The 18,732-nt window shown below is 34.8% G+C and overlaps 1 protein-coding gene across 1 annotated transcript in view; it reads right to left on the bottom strand.

The window, feature by feature from the left end:
- Positions 1–17,888, bottom strand: part of LOC144451991 (nuclear factor NF-kappa-B p105 subunit-like) — a 29,751-nt gene extending 11,863 nt beyond the window's left edge. Inside the window, exons 1-7 of the mRNA XM_078142953.1 lie at positions 17,776–17,888; positions 9,081–9,441; positions 6,234–6,332; positions 5,682–5,830; positions 4,934–5,217; positions 2,209–2,402; positions 1,554–1,692 (exon numbers count right to left, since the gene is read on the bottom strand). Coding sequence (XP_077999079.1) covers positions 1,554–1,692; positions 2,209–2,402; positions 4,934–5,217; positions 5,682–5,830; positions 6,234–6,332; positions 9,081–9,278 — 1,063 coding nt within the window. The 5' untranslated portion in view covers positions 9,279–9,441; positions 17,776–17,888. The remainder of the gene's footprint in view (positions 1–1,553; positions 1,693–2,208; positions 2,403–4,933; positions 5,218–5,681; positions 5,831–6,233; positions 6,333–9,080; positions 9,442–17,775) is intronic.
- Between the last annotated feature and the right edge of the window lie 844 nt (positions 17,889–18,732).

Genomic DNA, 18,732 nt, shown 5'->3' with positions numbered 1-18,732 from the left:
AACGGTGCATTGATCGTGTTAGATTCTAGTCGCAGGATTCGTGAGTCGAAATCGAACATTGTCCACAAAAACAAATTTAAAACTAAAGCTTGTCTCGCATTAATATATCGTTTGATTTGATTGATTTAGAAGTCACCTAAAAACGTTTTGTTTCTTCAAAATTTTGAGGAAAACGTCATTTATATAACAAAATTTCGGGCTACGAATAACTGAATACGTTCATCACTTGCGTCTCTATGTTTATATATCTACCGACATCATGCATCACGCCACGTGTTGCCGAACATTGCGATTTCTCAACTCAACCCCATCATTTAGGAATGTTACTGTACTGAGAAACATAAAAAAATTAGTTGTTGTTTTAGAATATATAAAACAAATCCCGTTATTCGATGATATAAAAGTCAAAACTGCACTTCCACAACCCGGAAATTCAACAGCATTTCTTGGCCCTACCATGGCCGCCAAGCGTGAGCTTGTAAGTTGTACTGTTAGTTTGTACTGAATATTGAAACTTTGATTTCGTGCATATCTTATTGTTTTTTTTAATGAATATCGCCCATGAACTTGCACTCATAAAAACATGTGCAGTGCTAGTTTCATCAGCACATTACTGGCTGAGTACGTGGTTTTTTTTGACGATCGAAAATTATGACAAACTACGATCAACTACGATAGAAGACGATGTCATCATTGGAAACATGGAAGGTGAGAATCACTATCTATTGTGTGTTGGCGATAAAAAATTACGTGTATCTACGCGTAAAGACGACATCGTTAAGGGAAACAAAGAAATGTAAACTTATTATCTATTGTCAGTTATTCATGAACCTGAACACCTCATTATCTCCCGTTTCTCGTAGTACATCGTAGCTACTAGTAGTTACTAGTCTTTACTCGTAACGACGCGTAATTACGATGCTTTTGATTTCGATGACGCTCCTCAGAGATATGGCTGTAGCTTGACGAATGCATGGATACGATGGACAAACAGACGGACATGGATTGTTCCTATAGCCCCCTCTGGGCTGTGCACATTGGGGACTAATAAAACCCAATATGGATCTTTCCATACACTGAATCATCTTGCATAGTTTGTACACCTAGAAAGTTTGAAGGCTGTGTGATAAGCTATCAGTGATGCTACTATAAATTCCCAAATTTCCCATAATTTTTGCTTAGATAGGCCGCTTGTGGGGGTCGCCATTGTACAACCAGTGACACTGTGATTTTCTTCTAATCCAGCAAGGGCATACAATTAATTCAATATGTAAAATTATTTTGTAAGATTGAAGAAACACATAGTCAGTTGTTATGAGATACACATAAGTAAGTATGGTTGCCCTCTTAGCTGGTTGATAACAACCACTCTCTTTTTACAGTAATAAATGAATGGTTTGACTCACTTACCAAATTGTTGTGGGCGATAAGTAAATAGATTGACTCACTTTATTTATTATAATACCAAGAGTCATGGGTGATAAGTGAATGGTTTGGCTCAATTACCAAACTGTATGGCTAATAAGGGAATACTTTCAAATTGGCTCACTTACCAAATTGTTGTGGGTGATAAGTGAATGGTTTGGGTTCACTGACTTCATTGTCAGATCTTCTCTTCAACTGTACCATCACACTTATTGGTCTATCAATAGCAATGGTTCGGTACTTTGGTGTCTTGAATACTATGGCATACTGAAAACATAGAAAAACAATGTTAAGTAATAAATCTCTCTTGAAAATACTGAATACTATTGATATTTTAGTACTACAGAGATGTTAGATAATTATAAAAATATTGAATTATGAACATCATGACTATCCTTGCGTTAGCCACTATCCTCTAAGTTGCCATCATAGTCATCACAACCACTACCATTATCATCATCACCATCACAACCACCATAGTCATTGCTGCCACCGTTGTCATCATCATTGTTGTTGTTACAATCCTCGTCATTGTCATCATCACAACCATCACCATCAACATCATCATTGTTACCATCGTTGTTATTGTCATCATCACCACCACCACCACCACCATCACCCCCAACACCATCACAACCACCACCACCACCATCATCATCATCATCATCACAGTCATCGTCATTGTTGTCATCCATCATTACCATCATCATCATTAGAATCCCCTATAACCAGCCACATGTCCATTACAGACTAATCAGTCCAGATTTCAAAACACAATCTTACCTGTCGGTGCACATCAGTTGGACCAAAGTCTCCATATGCTTCCCACCTCTCTCCATCACGTTCTTCAAAAAATCTGACCAAAATGTCATCTTTCTGGACTTTATCACAAAGAAGATAGACTTCATCTCCTCCGGTACAACTACCAGCTGATCTATCCATCCGACAGATCTTTAACTGGGATGCATTGGGGGCTTCTGTAAATGTCAAATATTTGAAGAGATTCTGATTCAGATTTGGCATTATATTTGAATTTGTATTCGATTGATTCTGATTAAGATTTGGCTTTATATTTGAATTTGAATTGGATTTGGAATTAGAATCCCACTACTATTCAGTGAGGACTGCTTCACAAATTTCCTTCACAGTTTTAATACATCTACAAATGGATGGTGGTTTCCTTTCAAAGACTTGTATATAGACAGATACTAGGTAATTCATTAAGGGAAAAGTCCAGTCAGACTTATTAATACCTTTAGTACACTTGTATTGATTACTGCTATCAACTTAAAAAAAAGTCCAGTTAGACTTATTAATACCTTTAGTACACTTGTACTGATTACTGCTATCAACTTAAAGGACAAGTCCAGTTAGACTTATTTCTGCCTTTTGTACACTTACTGCTATCAACTTAAAGGAAAAGTCCAGTCAGACTTATTTCTACCTTTAGTACACTTGTATTGATTACTGCTATCAACTTAAAGGACAAGTCCAGTCAGACTTATTTCTACCTTTAGTACACTTGTATTGATTACTGCTATCAACTTAAAGGACAAGTCCAGTCAGACTTATTTCTGCCTTTAGTACACTTGTATTGATTATTGCTATCAACTTAAAGGACAAGTCCAGTCAGACTTATTTCTATCTTTAGTACACTTGTATTGATTACTGCTATCAACTTAAAGGACAAGTCCAGTCAGACTTATTTCTGCCTTTAGTACACTTGTATTGATTATTGCTATCAACTTAAAGGACAAGTCCAGTCAGACTTATTTCTATCTTTAGTACACTTGTATTGATTACTGCTATCAACTTAAAGGACAAGTCCAGTCAGACTTATTTCTACCTTTAGTACACTTGTATTGATTACTGCTATCAACTTAAAGGACAAGTCCAGTCAGACTTATTTCTGCCTTTAGTACACTTGTATTGATTATTGCTATCAACTTAAAGGACAAGTCCAGTCAGACTTATTTCTATCTTTAGTACACTTGTATTGATTACTGCTATCAACTTAAAGGACAAGTCCAGTCAGACTTATTTCTGCCTTTAGTACACTTGTATTGATTATTGCTATCAACTTAAAGGAAAAGTCCAGTTAGACTTATTTCTGCCTTTAGTACACTTGTATTGATTACTGCTATCAACTTAAAGGAAAAGTCCAGTTAGACTTATTTCTGCCTTTAGTACACTTGTATTGATTACTGCTATCAACTTAAAGGAAAAGTCCAGTTAGACTTATTTCTGCCTTTAGTACACTTGTATTGATTACTGCTATCAACTTAAAGGAAAAGTCCAGTTAGACTTATTTCTGCCTTTAGTAAACTTGTATTGATTACTGCTATCAACTTAAAGGACAAGTCCAGTCAGACTTATTTCTGCCTTTAGTACACTTGTATTGATTACTGCTATCAACTTAAAGGACAAGTCCAGTCAGACTTATTTCTACCTTTAGTACACTTGTATTGATTATTGCTATCAACTTAAAGGAAAAGTCCAGTTAGACTTATTTCTACCTTTAGTACACTTGTATTGATTACTGCTATCAACTTAAAGGAAAAGTCCAGTTAGACTTATTTCTACCTTTAGTACACTTGTATTGATTACTGCTATCAACTTAAAGGACAAGTCCAGTCAGACTTATTTCTGCCTTCAGTACACTTGTATTGATTATTGCTATCAACTTAAAGGAAAAGTCCAGTCAGACTTATTTCTGCCTTTAGTACACTTGTATTGATTATTGCTATCAACTTAAAGGAAAAGTCCAGTTAGACTTATTTCTACCTTTAGTATACTTGTATTGATTACTGCTATCAACTTAAAGGAAAAGTCCAGTCAGACTCATTTCTACCTTTAGTATACTTGTATTGATTATTGCTATCAACTTAAAGGAAAAGTCCAGTCAGACTTATTTCTGCCTTTAGTACACATGTACTGATTACTGCTATCAACTTAAAGGAAAAGTCCAGTCAGACTTATTTCTGCCTTTAGTACACATGTACTGATTACTGCTATCAACTTAAAGGAAAAGTCCAGTTAGACTTATTTCTGCCTTTAGTACACTTGTATTGATTACTGCTATCAACTTAAAGGAAAAGTCCAGTCAGACTCATTTCTACCTTTAGTACACTTGTATTGATTATTGCTATCAACTTAAAGGAAAAGTCCAGTTAGACTTATTTCTACCTTTAGTACACTTGTATTGATTACTGCTATCAACTTAAAGGACAAGTCCAGTCAGACTTATTTCTGCCTTTAGTAAACTTGTATTGATTACTGCTATCAACTTAAAGGAAAAGTCCAGTCAGACTTATTTCTACCTTTAGTACACTTGTATTGATTACTGCTATCAACTATTATGACTTTGGGTGATAAAATATAACCTTCAAATTGGTTCTTATTCAACTTTGAAATCTATACTTTTACACTTGATATGGATGCTATAAAGAATAGTGGCAAATCATGCAGATGTTTGACTTGATTGTTACAAGTTGTAAACAATACTTACTGCTATCAAATACAGGATCCGATATGACAGGATCTAAAGCCCTTGCATACTGCCCATCTTGATCTTGTAGATAGGCCTGAAAACAGAGTCTGACGACAGTTAAATCCATCTCTTGTGCTTGTTCTTTGGCTGCTTTTTCTGCCTCATCTTCTGTCATTTGTGCTCTGTCACCATGGTTACCAGGAATCAACTCACGGAAGAGTCGATCTGATTCTAGAATTCTCTGTTTGACAACCTGTGGTACCATTTTCTTTGTGACGTGTCTGATTCCAAGACTAGGAAAACTACAGAATGAAATGATATACAATCAGTCTCAAAATTGATAAAAAATTTGGACTTGTTGTATGTTAGACATTTGTATTAACCCGTGCAACAACATGCATATATGTATGCAGACAGTCCCTTCCAGGTTCCCAGGCCACGTCTGCATATATGCAGACAAGTTTCGTGACTCATTTGCATAACCTAATTTTCACCTCTTCACCTCATATCCGGGTAAATTAATATTCATTTGACAATATATATGTAATGTGTGGATAAGGGAAAAAATAGGATTGATTGTATGTTTTATTATTCCTTTCAAGTTGAAGTTGATATTTGTAGAGTAGGTAAGATCCAACTCTGTAGTAGAAAAAAGTCCATGGCCTAGGGAGTCTTTTGCATGAAAAGTCTATGGCCCAGGGAGTCTTGTCCAACTTGTACCATACACATTCCATTCTGACACTGCCCACCGACCAGACTAACCTACCTTGCTGTCATATCTTTAGGTCCAACTTGTACCGTACACATTCCATTCTGACACTGTCTACCAACCAGACTGTGGGCATGAGGTTTTGGGATATCATCATTTGTCACCAAACTGACTACTAAACGAGCATTTCCATGGTAATTACAAATCTGAAAGAAAATATATAAATAAAAGCTTTAAAACACATTTTTTATGCAAATGAGGACAAATAGCAATAATTTATCGAGCAACAATTTATGATCAAATACAGCAAGTATCAACAAATAACAAAACTACAAACAAGCGAATGCAATGTTTTGATTCATCTACTAAAGACCTTGATCACACAATGTAATTATTCAATCTCCCTCCATAATGGTTCAAACAGTTACATTTATTTCAATTTATCGTTACAAAAACAACTATTCTTGGAATCACATACAATATATTCTCAACTTTTTGAAAATTTACCTGGTGCTCTTTCATATGCCAATACAAGAATAGTCTCTCAGTCTGTCTGTTCAATTTGATATTTTACATTCTATTTGAGTCTGTACATTGTATTACATTTACCTGTACTGATGGAAAGGTCCTTCTTCCCTTTTCACTGTCAGCTCCAGGTAAACCACCGTGAGATCCGCCCTCACAGCCATAACGGAAACGGAATCCTCGCTGTCAATGAAAACATAATATTCAATTAATGCTAAACTTACACGTAAATTAAAGCTGCACTAGCTTGCAACTGGAACATTTTTGAAACTGTTATGTGACATATGATGTCTTTCTAGTAATTATACATCCTGAACAGTATTGAATCACCTATAGGTAAACATATTTGTCATACCTGTACACATATGGTACAATATTTCCAAACCAATTGATTTCTAGGTCCGCACCCAAAAATCAGTTCCCCTCCCTGTGATCATGATTTCAACCTAACTGTACTATCTATGAATAATAAAATGGCAACGAATGTAGAAAAAACATCTAATGTTTAGTATAGCACAGTTGTGTGAGCACTCCCAGGACATGCAAGTAACATTTACATATACACACAGTATACAAACCTGTATTCAACTCATTTCAACAGGGTATGGTAAACATTACAGTTACAATGTACTCTCGGTAATCTAATTCAAAAGTCTATGTTTTATCTCTCTTGTCTTTATGGAGCTTATATAGTCACTTTCTGCTTGAGCTGTTAAATTATTCAGGATTAATTTAGGATTATATCCATGTGGGTATATATAGACATGCATAATGAAAACATGGGATAAATCATTCCGGTTTTAAAACTAGAGCAGCTTAGTTTTTATACACCTCACAGTTCTAAAGATAATATAATCCTTGATCTCAACGAGGCATGGTTATGTGAAATTCTGTTGATTGTACCTTCCTCTGTATACAGCCGTGTTCACTTCTGCAATTTCAGAAATCTTAAAATCCCAGTATATAGTTGTTTTTGAACTATTTAGTTCACCTTTTTATTCATCTTTTTTTTTCAACTTTATTTTGTTGCTGTACTTTCTAAAGTATAATTTATCGAACCTTACCAGTATCCCAGAAATGTTTCATGTGTTGACAAAAAATGAAATAATTTAGTATATTCAAACACATTTATAATTACATTATACAGATATAGATCAATTAGAACATTTATGACAAAGTTGTATCAACTTTAATATTATCATACAGATTTCTGCTAAATGATTTGTGATAGTTTGGTAGATAACTTTATCTTTATGGTTATTTAGGTCACATTCCATTCTCACAATTCTATACACCACGCTATTTTTTTTTGTTCAACTCGTGACTATTTCCTGCTTTTTGACCTTTGACATAGTGACTTGACAAAACAAGGAACAGAGATGCACACATGCACTCCTGTCTTGCCATTGAGTAGAACTGGAAGCCATCCAGATTAGTTAATTTTCAATAATATCTAATACAACATGTTTCAACAAATAATGGGTGTATACTTTCAGTTCGGTACAATTTTTACTTTATAAGATAGGATAAGATACAGCTTTATGACAACCACATACTTTTAGAAAATTGACAATTCTATTTGGGTACGTACGGTAAGTGTAATAACGATATTAAGAACACTTTGAAATAGGTTAATGTTATAAGTATATTAGTAAAACAGTTTTCTTGATTATATATTACTACATGAGTTTAGATACATTATAATGTACATTGTACAGTTCATTCTAGCCTACAGAGTCAAATCATGTGCACTGGGGATTTTGACTAGTCTAGCCTCACGCCTAGTATTTCCCTAATAGCTACGTATTCTTATCTAAAATTAGACACTGTGATGTTCATAACATAGTAATCGTGTTTACATACTACGTTTCCAACCTCCTCCTTGGTTTCTAATCACATAGTGGTGCTACTGATGTCATAGCTCATGGGGGAAAAACCCAGTAAGAGTTTACGCCAGCTTTCTGGCCGAATCTTCATTACATAATGCTTGGTGAGAGGGTGACAAAATGATTCTCCAAATCCTCATAAGACTTGAAATATATGCTAATTTCATTCATAATTATGCATAGACAAACTGATTTATGTGAAGTGGGGTATACATTTTTGGTTGAATATAGGTAAAAAGGTAATTGGTGAATTAAGTTTAAACCCCCCCCCCCACACACACACCACCACCACCACCACCACCACCACCACCACCCATGTGTGTATGTATATTTAGTACACTGATACTTTACACATAATATATGCATATTTATATCATGTTGACTTTCTTAATTCAGCAAAGAAATTCATTTACATATCAACTGCCATATTTCATAAATGTCTACAGTTCCTGTTTCATCTAGGACACAAAGGAGATATAATCAACACAAAGTATTCTATTGTTGAATTTTTTGTAGGTCTACGATACATTACAGGATACACTATGTGTTGTGCCAATTAGGCTTAGAAACCATGGTAACAGAAAGAGGAAATTACATAAAACTTGCAGAATTTCATATTCACATTATAATTCATTAAACATGTAACATTTGAAGGCAGTGTACTAATTAATGAGGAACTCACGGATAGATTTGACCTACTAATGTTAACAAACTTGACAGACACTGAGAAATATATGTGTATGAGTGCAGGGTTACATGTGTGGATACATACATTGTATGTATGTATGTATGTATGTATGTATGTATGTATGTATGTATGTATGTATGTATGTATGTATGTATGTATGTATGTATGTGTGTGTGTGTGTGTGTGTGTGTGTGTGTGGTATGATGTGATGTGTGTGTGTGTGTGTGTGTGTGTGTGTGTGTGTGTGTGTGTGTGTGTGTGTGTGTGTGTGTGTGTGTGTGTGTGTGTGTGATGTGTCTGTATGTTGGGAGGGGGTAGCATGTAAAGAATCTATGTGATATTTTCCAATGGTCTTACCGCTTTGGGTTGGATTAAAATTTGGAGATGTGGTGCATCAGTTCTCTGGTTGTTGTACTGATTTGAATCATTGCCATCCTGTGTCATCGATTCCAACATTTGGATATCCGGCACTTCCACGATGGAACCGTTAGCAAGCATGTCTTCAACCAGATGTGCTGGAATCTCAATCGGTCCCTTGTTGTCTGTTTGGTTCATTCTGTACTCCACATGTATAACTCAACAAACACAAAACCCACTCTAGGTGATACTAGAGTTGCTAGGTCACAACCTCTGACCTTTAGAGCTTTGTTTACTGGTCCAAGGATTGATGGTTTGATAATATATGTTGAATTACAGTACTGATTTAAGAAACAAAGCCCTGAAACGACATCAAAACATTTATAAATCAAGTGAATTAAATATTAATAAAACCCTTAAAGTGGTCATATGGATGAGGATTGGGTATTTATTTTGGATTTTCAATTTATAAAACAATTTTATCATGGCTTCCTACTTGAAAAATCAATGTGAAACAACATTATGCCAAGTACTTGTTTGTAACTCAATAAATTGCAAAAGATTAATAAAAGTGTGTAAAATGTTCGTTATTGCGCATACAATAATAAACTTTGTACACATTTTCTATGTATTGAGGTACAAACACTTTGCCAATGTTGTTACACGTGGATTTTTCAAGTAGGCAGCCATGATAAAATTGTTTTGTAAATTAAAAAAATCCAAAATAAATACCCAATCCACATCCATATGACCACTTAAGTTTAAAACACTGAAATAAAGCAATTTCTGTATTTCTCATGCTCGTATAGAATTAATATCAAGTATGAAAGTATATGATTTCAATTTCTTCAATTATGCACCTAGTTCACTGTATGTGGCCTTTCTAATATTTAATTTGTAGACAGTGTTTTCTGTCGAGGAACAGCAGGTGGATCACCTTGCTAGGTCTCAGTGAGAAGTAGACCATGGTTATGGTATCTCTATTCACACTATACTAAATGTAGCTATATTGGGACTACCACATACTGGGCTGGTGAGCAAAGAAATTCAAACAGTACAAATACAATGTTCAAATGGAAATCCATCTGTGCTACTAAACCATAGTATTGGATTTCACTTTTGTTCAAAACCCAACTTTGAAAATTTTACTGAAATTGTGTTTGGGACAAACGTTAAATTCAATACAATGTAACATGTACAATGTATAATATTTGATATCACGGATGCTATAAATGATTGTGGCAAATCCTGTAATTGTTTCACTTGAGAGTTACGAGTTGTAATATATTTCTTATGAATAGAAACAAATGTGCTACGTTCTGAGCTACGGAGCCCTTTGAAATTAATACTTGTCCAATTATATACATATATATGCATGTGTATGATCAAACATCGCGGCTTTGAGACTCAATTAGTACTACGTTACAGACAATATTTTGTTGACCTCATCACCTGATGCAAACAGGCTGGATACAAATGGCATGTGTTCACAACACCGTTGGCTGCTGGAGTAAGAGGAGGTGAGGGTATTATAGCTATTATGTGGGGGGGGGGGGGGCTGGAAGCATGTTGACAGTCATGTATCTGTTGTCGTAATCCCAAATTCATTTTCATGGAGAGATTCCTGTTTTATTATGGCAGAATTAATGAGGGGAAGCTTTAAATTTAAAAGAAAAATGTCAATTATCGCAATTTAAGTGTAATGTCTTTTCACCTTTTCCACATAAACCTTACTAACCTAAATGAATTTTCAAAGATATATTATGACACTTGTTTTATTGTGGTATACAATTTAGTTCATCATAAAAATGCTCCAACTAAAGACATTATTTTTTTCTAAATGTTTAATATTTTTATAAAATTCACCTTTCAAAACAGACTAAGTTGTTGTTGTTCACATAATATTGACCAGGTAGACAAAACTACACATACATGAAACATACATACATTGTACATACAGGACTATATTGAAGTGATTCATACACGTGTTTCAAAGAGATTTTTTCTCTCAAGTTTTCCTTTAAAAGATAAAATATTTATATGTATCAGAAATGGCTCCACTGATAAGGTAACTAATGTGAGTGACTCGGATTCAAATATGGACCTTTTACAGGATTTTTTAAAAACAGACTAAATTTGTTGATTCTGTATATTGAACAGGTAGACAAAACTAAACATAATGAAATATACATACATACATGCATATTATATTGAAGTGATTCAAAGAGATTTTTTTTTCAGTTTCACTTCACAAGATAAACATATACATTCTGTGTCAGAAATGTCTATTAAAAGCAATGACACTGTATCAACTCAGAACAATACACATTTCTCTCTGACAGGACATGTTTAACGTTTACATACAAATTGTGATCCTTAATTCTTACCTTGAAAAGCTGATCTAAAACACTAAAAGCATGACAAAATCTTTTTATGATCACTTAGATATATGTAGACACTGGGATGACATCACCTAATTTATTTCTATTTTTAGAAACAAATCTGACACATTGGGGATACCCAATCCCATAATGCAATGTGCTTGGAAACAATACTTTAATGTGATTTGCATGACAATAGGACAATTCAGAGCATTGACCTTCATAGCTGACTATAAAGAACTTCTGTTTAGAAAACCATATTTGGTTCGGAATATCAAAAGAGTGAAAGCGACACTGATATATATCTGTATCTGTAACAATCTCTCCTATGTACTAGCTGCTACATTTAAGGGCCCGAGGGAAGATTGGCCTCGGCCAACTGGGCTACCCTCTTTTAATAAATAAATAAATAAATAAACAAATAAATAAATTCAGTCAAAGTCATCGTCTAGATGCCAATGTGGTACTGAATCATCTTTAGGATCTGAAGATTTAATGAAGGATAGCACTCAACTATCAAAATCAATGATCATATTTTCATAATCAGCTGTCGAGGACTGGGATCAGTTCTCATAATCTTGTTGACCTCTGACCTCTGACCATATATTTGAGGGAAAATACTCCGACTGATGAGGATTCATAAAATCTTAAACAAAAACAAAAGTGGGAGTAATTCTGTAGAATAGAATGATTCACAATGAGTGACTCATCTCTACTGTACATGCCATAGGAGACCACCTATGCATTGCACTGTACAACATTTTACCCACAACTCTCTCTGATTTGTAGTGTTGATGGACATCATCTCCTTGAAGTCAGACAAATCTCACCAGTGTATAGGGTTTTGTCAAAACATTTTTTTCCATTTGGCAAGCGTAGAATTGCCACTGATGAGTTTCTGAATACCCATTTTCATTGGTTCTGGTATCAGTGATTTATTGTAGAAGGAGTAGCAATTTTGGGAATTTGTCAGCAGATTTTCTTGAAAGACATGCAAAATATTTGCGACGAAACTAAGGAAAATATATGCACCTGTTATGACTTTGCCAAAGATATAGATTTATTTGAATAGGTATGACAAAAGAAATTTACATACTAAAACTCATCATACATACTGACTACCCAAGTTATTGACACTTTGACAATGAAAAGTGTTTTATTCACAGAACATGCTTAATTTAGTTGTTAGTTCATTTTTATACAAAATTTAAAACTTTGTTTTTGATTCATAAGCGTTCTTTTGCTACATATTAATTAAACTTAATTACTATGTTTAAAATGTTGAAAAGTATGGATTATTGAAAAAGTTATAAAATAAGGAACCTCCAAGCATACCAATCAGAGAGAATTGTGGGTAAGATAGCATACAGTGCATTGGTTATAAAATTTACATTGTAACATATCATTTACTTTCAAATGATGATCTTAATACAGAATTGCAAAAGGCAAAGACTCATAAATACAAATAAGCTTTGATCGAATCTTCCATGGGCTACATATACAATATATACACCAGCAAAAATACTAAGTCTTATGGAAATATGTTGCATAAACCAATTTTAAGGTGTATGTTGCATAAACCAATTTTGTGTATGTTAATATTCATATACCATACTCACTTGCGTTAACTCACCCACACCCTAAACTGGTGGATGGGTGGTAACCTGCGTACCCTAAGTATATTGGTATTTCCAAAAAAAAGATACAACCTGGAATTTTTTCCCAAGTCAACTCAGTATTTAGAGACTCATCCGGTTATCCTATCTCTGTCAGTTTCACACCAGGGAGGGCATGCATACCTTTGATCTACGGGCAGTTTTCATTCCATTTGAAAATGTAAAAGTTTTTTGTTTTTTTTTAACTTTCATTATTAATTATGATAACAATTATACCCATCACATAAGAATAATGGGTAGTTTTAAAGTTTCTTTTTATCAAACCAAACTTATCTTTTATCTTACCAAACTTCAATTTTAGAGTTTGATGATTCACAGAGATGTGGGTATTACAGTGGCTGACTTTTTGTGTGTATGTCAAAATGAACATGAGGATGACCCAAACCCAGGTTTATGGAAGATGGAAGTTTTAACAGAGAATTATTTTTCCAAATAATGATTGAATTATTGAGGACTAAGACATTTTACAAATATGATTGAAATTGTTTATAGACTTTTAATGTTTTTATTGGCTTATTTCAAAACTACAACTCTTGTCATGAGTGGAAATTTCACATTTTGAATTTGGAAACTTTTCTTGAGTTATCAATTTCAAAAGCTGTCCCCATTTCTTAATATGTCCGTTTAATTTACTTTTTCTAACCACAATATAAAACTCTACAGTCTGAATATTTTATAAGTATTTTTTGTATGCCATCAAATCTGGTTTCTGTTTTCTAAACTTTGATATATAAATATAACACTTAGCAACAAGAATAACAAAATTCAACAATAATGATAGTTGTTTATCACCCAGGATGATTTGTCTTGGATTTGGAATATTAATAAGTTCTGCTTTCCTTCCCATAACACATAAAATCCATCCCAAAACTCCATAACAAATTCACAATCACAAAATAAATGAATTAAAATTTCTTCCTTTTTATCACAGAAGGTACATTTCTCGGATCAACTCTAGGTATATTCATTTTTGATATTGGGTGGACATCTCCTGATAGACGCCATAAAACCTGCACAGATACTCTAAAATTATATTTCAACTCTTAGCTTCATATGCAAGTATATTATTTTACTAATTTAATTACATATAACAGAAATATAAACGTTTAGATTACGTTTAAAGCGCCATGCCACCACTTTTGACCATCTATAACCGACCAAATCAATCATGCTATCCAAGTATCCCTGACAGAATGCGCACACATTATCAGTATTTTAAGTTGAAAAGCCCTCAACTAATTGTCAATTGTTGTATTACTGGAATATTACTGCAATATTTTAACATGTTCAGAATTCACAAGAGTTGCCGACTACCAAAGCCGGCTTTTTGTGCCACTCTGTCACCTGATACCAGCATATTTTAAAACTTAAAAGAAATGTGTAATACTTCCTATTGGTCAAATATGAGATGATTTGTGTGTAGAGACTATACACAAATGAATATCATTATTTGTTTCATGGCAAAAACTTGGAAAATATTGTAAACATTGTCAATTTGATAATGTATTTTCCCTACGACAAAAACTTTTTTGGAAAGTTTTTCAGCGAGATTTACATACCTCACTGAGTCATGAATATCCTAATAATATACATTGGTTGTGTCAAATGACTACACATTTTCATAATAATAATGTTAGTTTTTATATAGCGCTTTCTCACTCTGTGCTCAAAAGTGCTTTACAATTAGTACCTCCGGCTCAGGTCTATATTGACACAACAGCCCATTACAATTCCTCAACTCCCTGGGGAGCATACAATTCATTGAAGCCTTTATTAAAGCACTTAGGATTAAAGCATTCACATTGCAACCTCTATCCTACAGGTCCCCAATTATACAGCTGGGTTGACTTAGGCACAATCGTGGTTCAAATCTTGCCTAAGGACTTAGCCACTCAGAAACAAATGGCAGCAATGGGGCTCAAATCTGCAACCTGCAGGTCCAAGCCAGCCACTCTACCCATATGCCCATCATGACTCCACTTCATGTTTTCTTTCACCTGTGAACTAATTGAAACTTTATATTTGACAAAAATGTCCAGGTTTTCAAGTAGAAATATGGTAAACCAACTAACTTAGAAGCCATGCTATTACATTTGTACCAGCAATATCTCTGAAATGATGATGTTGTGTTTATGAACAAATTATTAAATGCTGAAAAAAAATGACTACCAAATCTTCCGTGCAGACTACCAGTTTTGAAAAGCGGTAGTCAAAGTGACTATCAACTGAAAAAGTGAATTTTGAGCCCTAGGTGTATATTGATATGAGTTTACTGTACTGTAGTGTATAACCTGTTTAACTTTCACCTGACTACTTGAAGTTCAATGCACTTTCTATGTATTGAAGTTTTTAAGTCAGGCAGCAATAATATATTGATTTGTTACTCCAAATATGGCTGGCATTCAGTAAAAGTGATATGTGCACTAAAAATAAATTATGTGTACATTTTCTTCTTCTACATTGCCTGTCAACATGTCACATGATTTACATGTAAAAGAAATTGTCAACAAATACATGTACATAAGACAAAGTTTCTGTGACACTGATAGGCATGAAATGACTGGATATTGATAATTTACCCTGAAGGTCACGCTCAAGGTCAAAGTTCAATGTTTAAAAAGAAAGCACTTGAATTGAATGGAGTCTCTATGTATTACAGTGTTTGAGTTATGCTGTAAACATTGATTTGTAACTACAAATATGGCCACCATTCTGACAAATTTGCATATGTCGCAAAACAAAGTGACGTGCATATTATTCCATATGACAAGTCAGCTTTGTGCCAGGTTTGAAAAAAATCTCTGAGAAATCACATATTATGGACATGATGTACAGAGACTGAGAGAGATGCCCCGCCAGATGGATGCACAAGTCTATTGTAATTTAGTCCCCTCTTTGGGTGATTAAAATATATCGTTCATGGTTCCAAGAATCAATAGGACAGTACAATGTAGTTACTTTGGAATGGTAAATAGCAAGTTTGGGTATAAGTTGAGATAACTGAATTTGACATACTTGTGAAAAATGCAATGTTAACAGTGCCTAGTGTACTCAAGTAGTGTGGAGATGGAGTAGTTTTTACAAGCACAAACTCTGCTGTTCACACTATTCTTTCATACTTTCTAGAAATTAAAATAGTCATTTTTTATAATTTTGTCATTTTTCATGATACTTGTTATTGTTGATCTAGAGATGATGATGATGACAATTTTCATTGCACCGTTGAGTATCCTATACGTTCACTTGTGTGCCTTCGGAGCATCACATCACCAAAAGAGCTGTTTTGTATGTACTGATATCTACTACATAATTGTACTGTGGGCCCTCATTGACTACATAGGGCTAATCATTTGTTGACGTGTTACTGCAATGCCCTGGCATTCAATAACAGAGTCGCAGTAACATGTCAATAAATGATTAGCCCTATGTAGTCAATGAGGACACACAGTACAAGGATATTCTAGAACAATTATTTGGTAGATATTGGTACATACAAAACAGCTAATACATATGTACTGATAGCGATGCTCCCAAGGATTGGTGAGAGAGTCTAGCCTTCACCCTTCTACCCTTGTATGTATTTTTTTAGCTTTTAATTGTAACAGGGTTTGAACATGAATAAATACTTCCTTAAAAGATGATGATGATGATGATGATGATCATCATCATCATCATCATCATCATCATCATCATCATCATCACCATGACGACGACGGCGGCGACGACAACGACGACGAAGAGGATGAGGACAACAACAAGCAGCAGTGGCAATAATGACACAAAATGAGAAATCTTCAGAGCACACTAAAATCTAAATCTTCATGAAATCACTTTAGTAATATTTGTTTTAACTGTATATGTTGGTGTGTTTATCTGCATAATCATGATACTACAACAACCACTTGGTTCAAATGACGCTTAAAAGCTGAGTTACCATGTACAAATAATGTTACAATAGGATTTAATGGAGATACCGGATAGATTTATGATACTAAAACTAAGACAGTGTACCAATGTGAACTATGAACCGAGGATTCCGTGACCAACCACATTAACTCCCCATAAGTTATGGCATAACTGTTTTCAAATGTACAATGTATATGTATATACACAAAGTTCTATAAACCTGGGTTGACGGACAGAGAAGGGAAATTGACCATCAACTCATTCATGTGAATTCGTAGAGTCTTTAATACCAACTTGTATGTATTAGCATTATATATGAGTCGGCTGGGTGTATTTTATACACTACGTCTTCCCTATTTTTAGAGTTGAACTTAAAAAAACAAAGTACATCATGGACGTTCCGAGTACGGAGTCATTTAGACAGCTTGCTGGCAGACCAACAATTTGTAGCTTTATGTAACGAAATTGACACCTTTAGCTGACGATTTTTGTTTACGTGACTGATACAGTAAATATCTCGCTATAATGTCTTGACTGTTAAAGAAAAGATGAGCGTAAACGTAAGTCGCCATTTTACATGTTTTATTACTGTTTGTATCAGAACAAATCGTGGCTTGACCAGCCAGGCTCGGCAGCGGCACGGTTCGTGTGAGCTAGCTGTTGTAAGTTGATGCTGCAAGATGTAGTCAATGGGTATGAATTCTAGTCAATATCTTGTGTACGTGTACTCACCTCTCTGCATACGCCGTTACTTTCTTTTTGCTGTATTTCCAGCGTCAATACAAGCTAAATTCTTAGGTCGAAGCAACGAAACAGTACAGATCGCGATATATCAGGAGGCTACATCATGGAGGAAATATTCTCCGAACTTGGTCTATTTTTAGAACGGGGATTTCCAAAAGGGGCGGGGATTTCCAGTTTAGTATTTTACATGACTGGCCAGACTGCCCCACGTGATTCATGTGTATCCTTTCATTGGTGTATAATTATGGTAATTCCAAACGTCATTTATGATGACGACATGGGGAAACTGAACAGTCCGGACCCGGAGAGAGCTCGTGAGAACGACAACAGTTAATTCAACTTGAGTGGGCGATATATTGTCAAATTCCAACACCGAAATACTGTAATATTGTGAGACTACTAATTTGATTTGATTTGATTACACTAATTACCCCTTATCTTATCTGATACATATGTATACTAAAATAAATATTAGTTTGATCACAGGAAAAGTTTGTGGGGGTGGAGCCCTCAACGGCAAGAGTCTGAATAACCGAGACTAATCACAACATGGCGTCCCCCATGAACGATGAGAAAAGAACTGTTTATCTGGATATTGCATACGATATTTGGCATAGCATAAAATCTGTTTGCCATTCCAAAGTGTCGAATGGTGTGTTTGCAGAACATTTGCTGAACGTCCACAGACAATATTGTGGGGAATGTTTCCCAAATTGTCAACAACAACAATGTCATGACCACAGTTTCGAGGGACAAGTCAAAATCGAGGGGCAGACAGAACACTTCATTCATAATGATGTACAGCAGCAGTCTACATCTTTTTCGACGAAGTAAGTCATTTGTACCTCCAGTTAGACGGGTTTGGTGTTATTGTTCTGTCTGTCTGTCTGTCTGTCTGTCTGTCTGTCTGTCTGTCTGTCTGTCTGTCTCTGTCTGTCTGTCTGT

This window comes from Glandiceps talaboti, chromosome 22 (genome assembly GCF_964340395.1).
Source record: "Glandiceps talaboti chromosome 22, keGlaTala1.1, whole genome shotgun sequence".
Lineage (NCBI taxonomy): Eukaryota > Metazoa > Hemichordata > Enteropneusta > Spengelidae > Glandiceps > Glandiceps talaboti.
The sequence above is the reverse complement of the archived record's forward strand: the minus strand, read 5'-3'. Positions and strand labels throughout refer to the sequence as shown.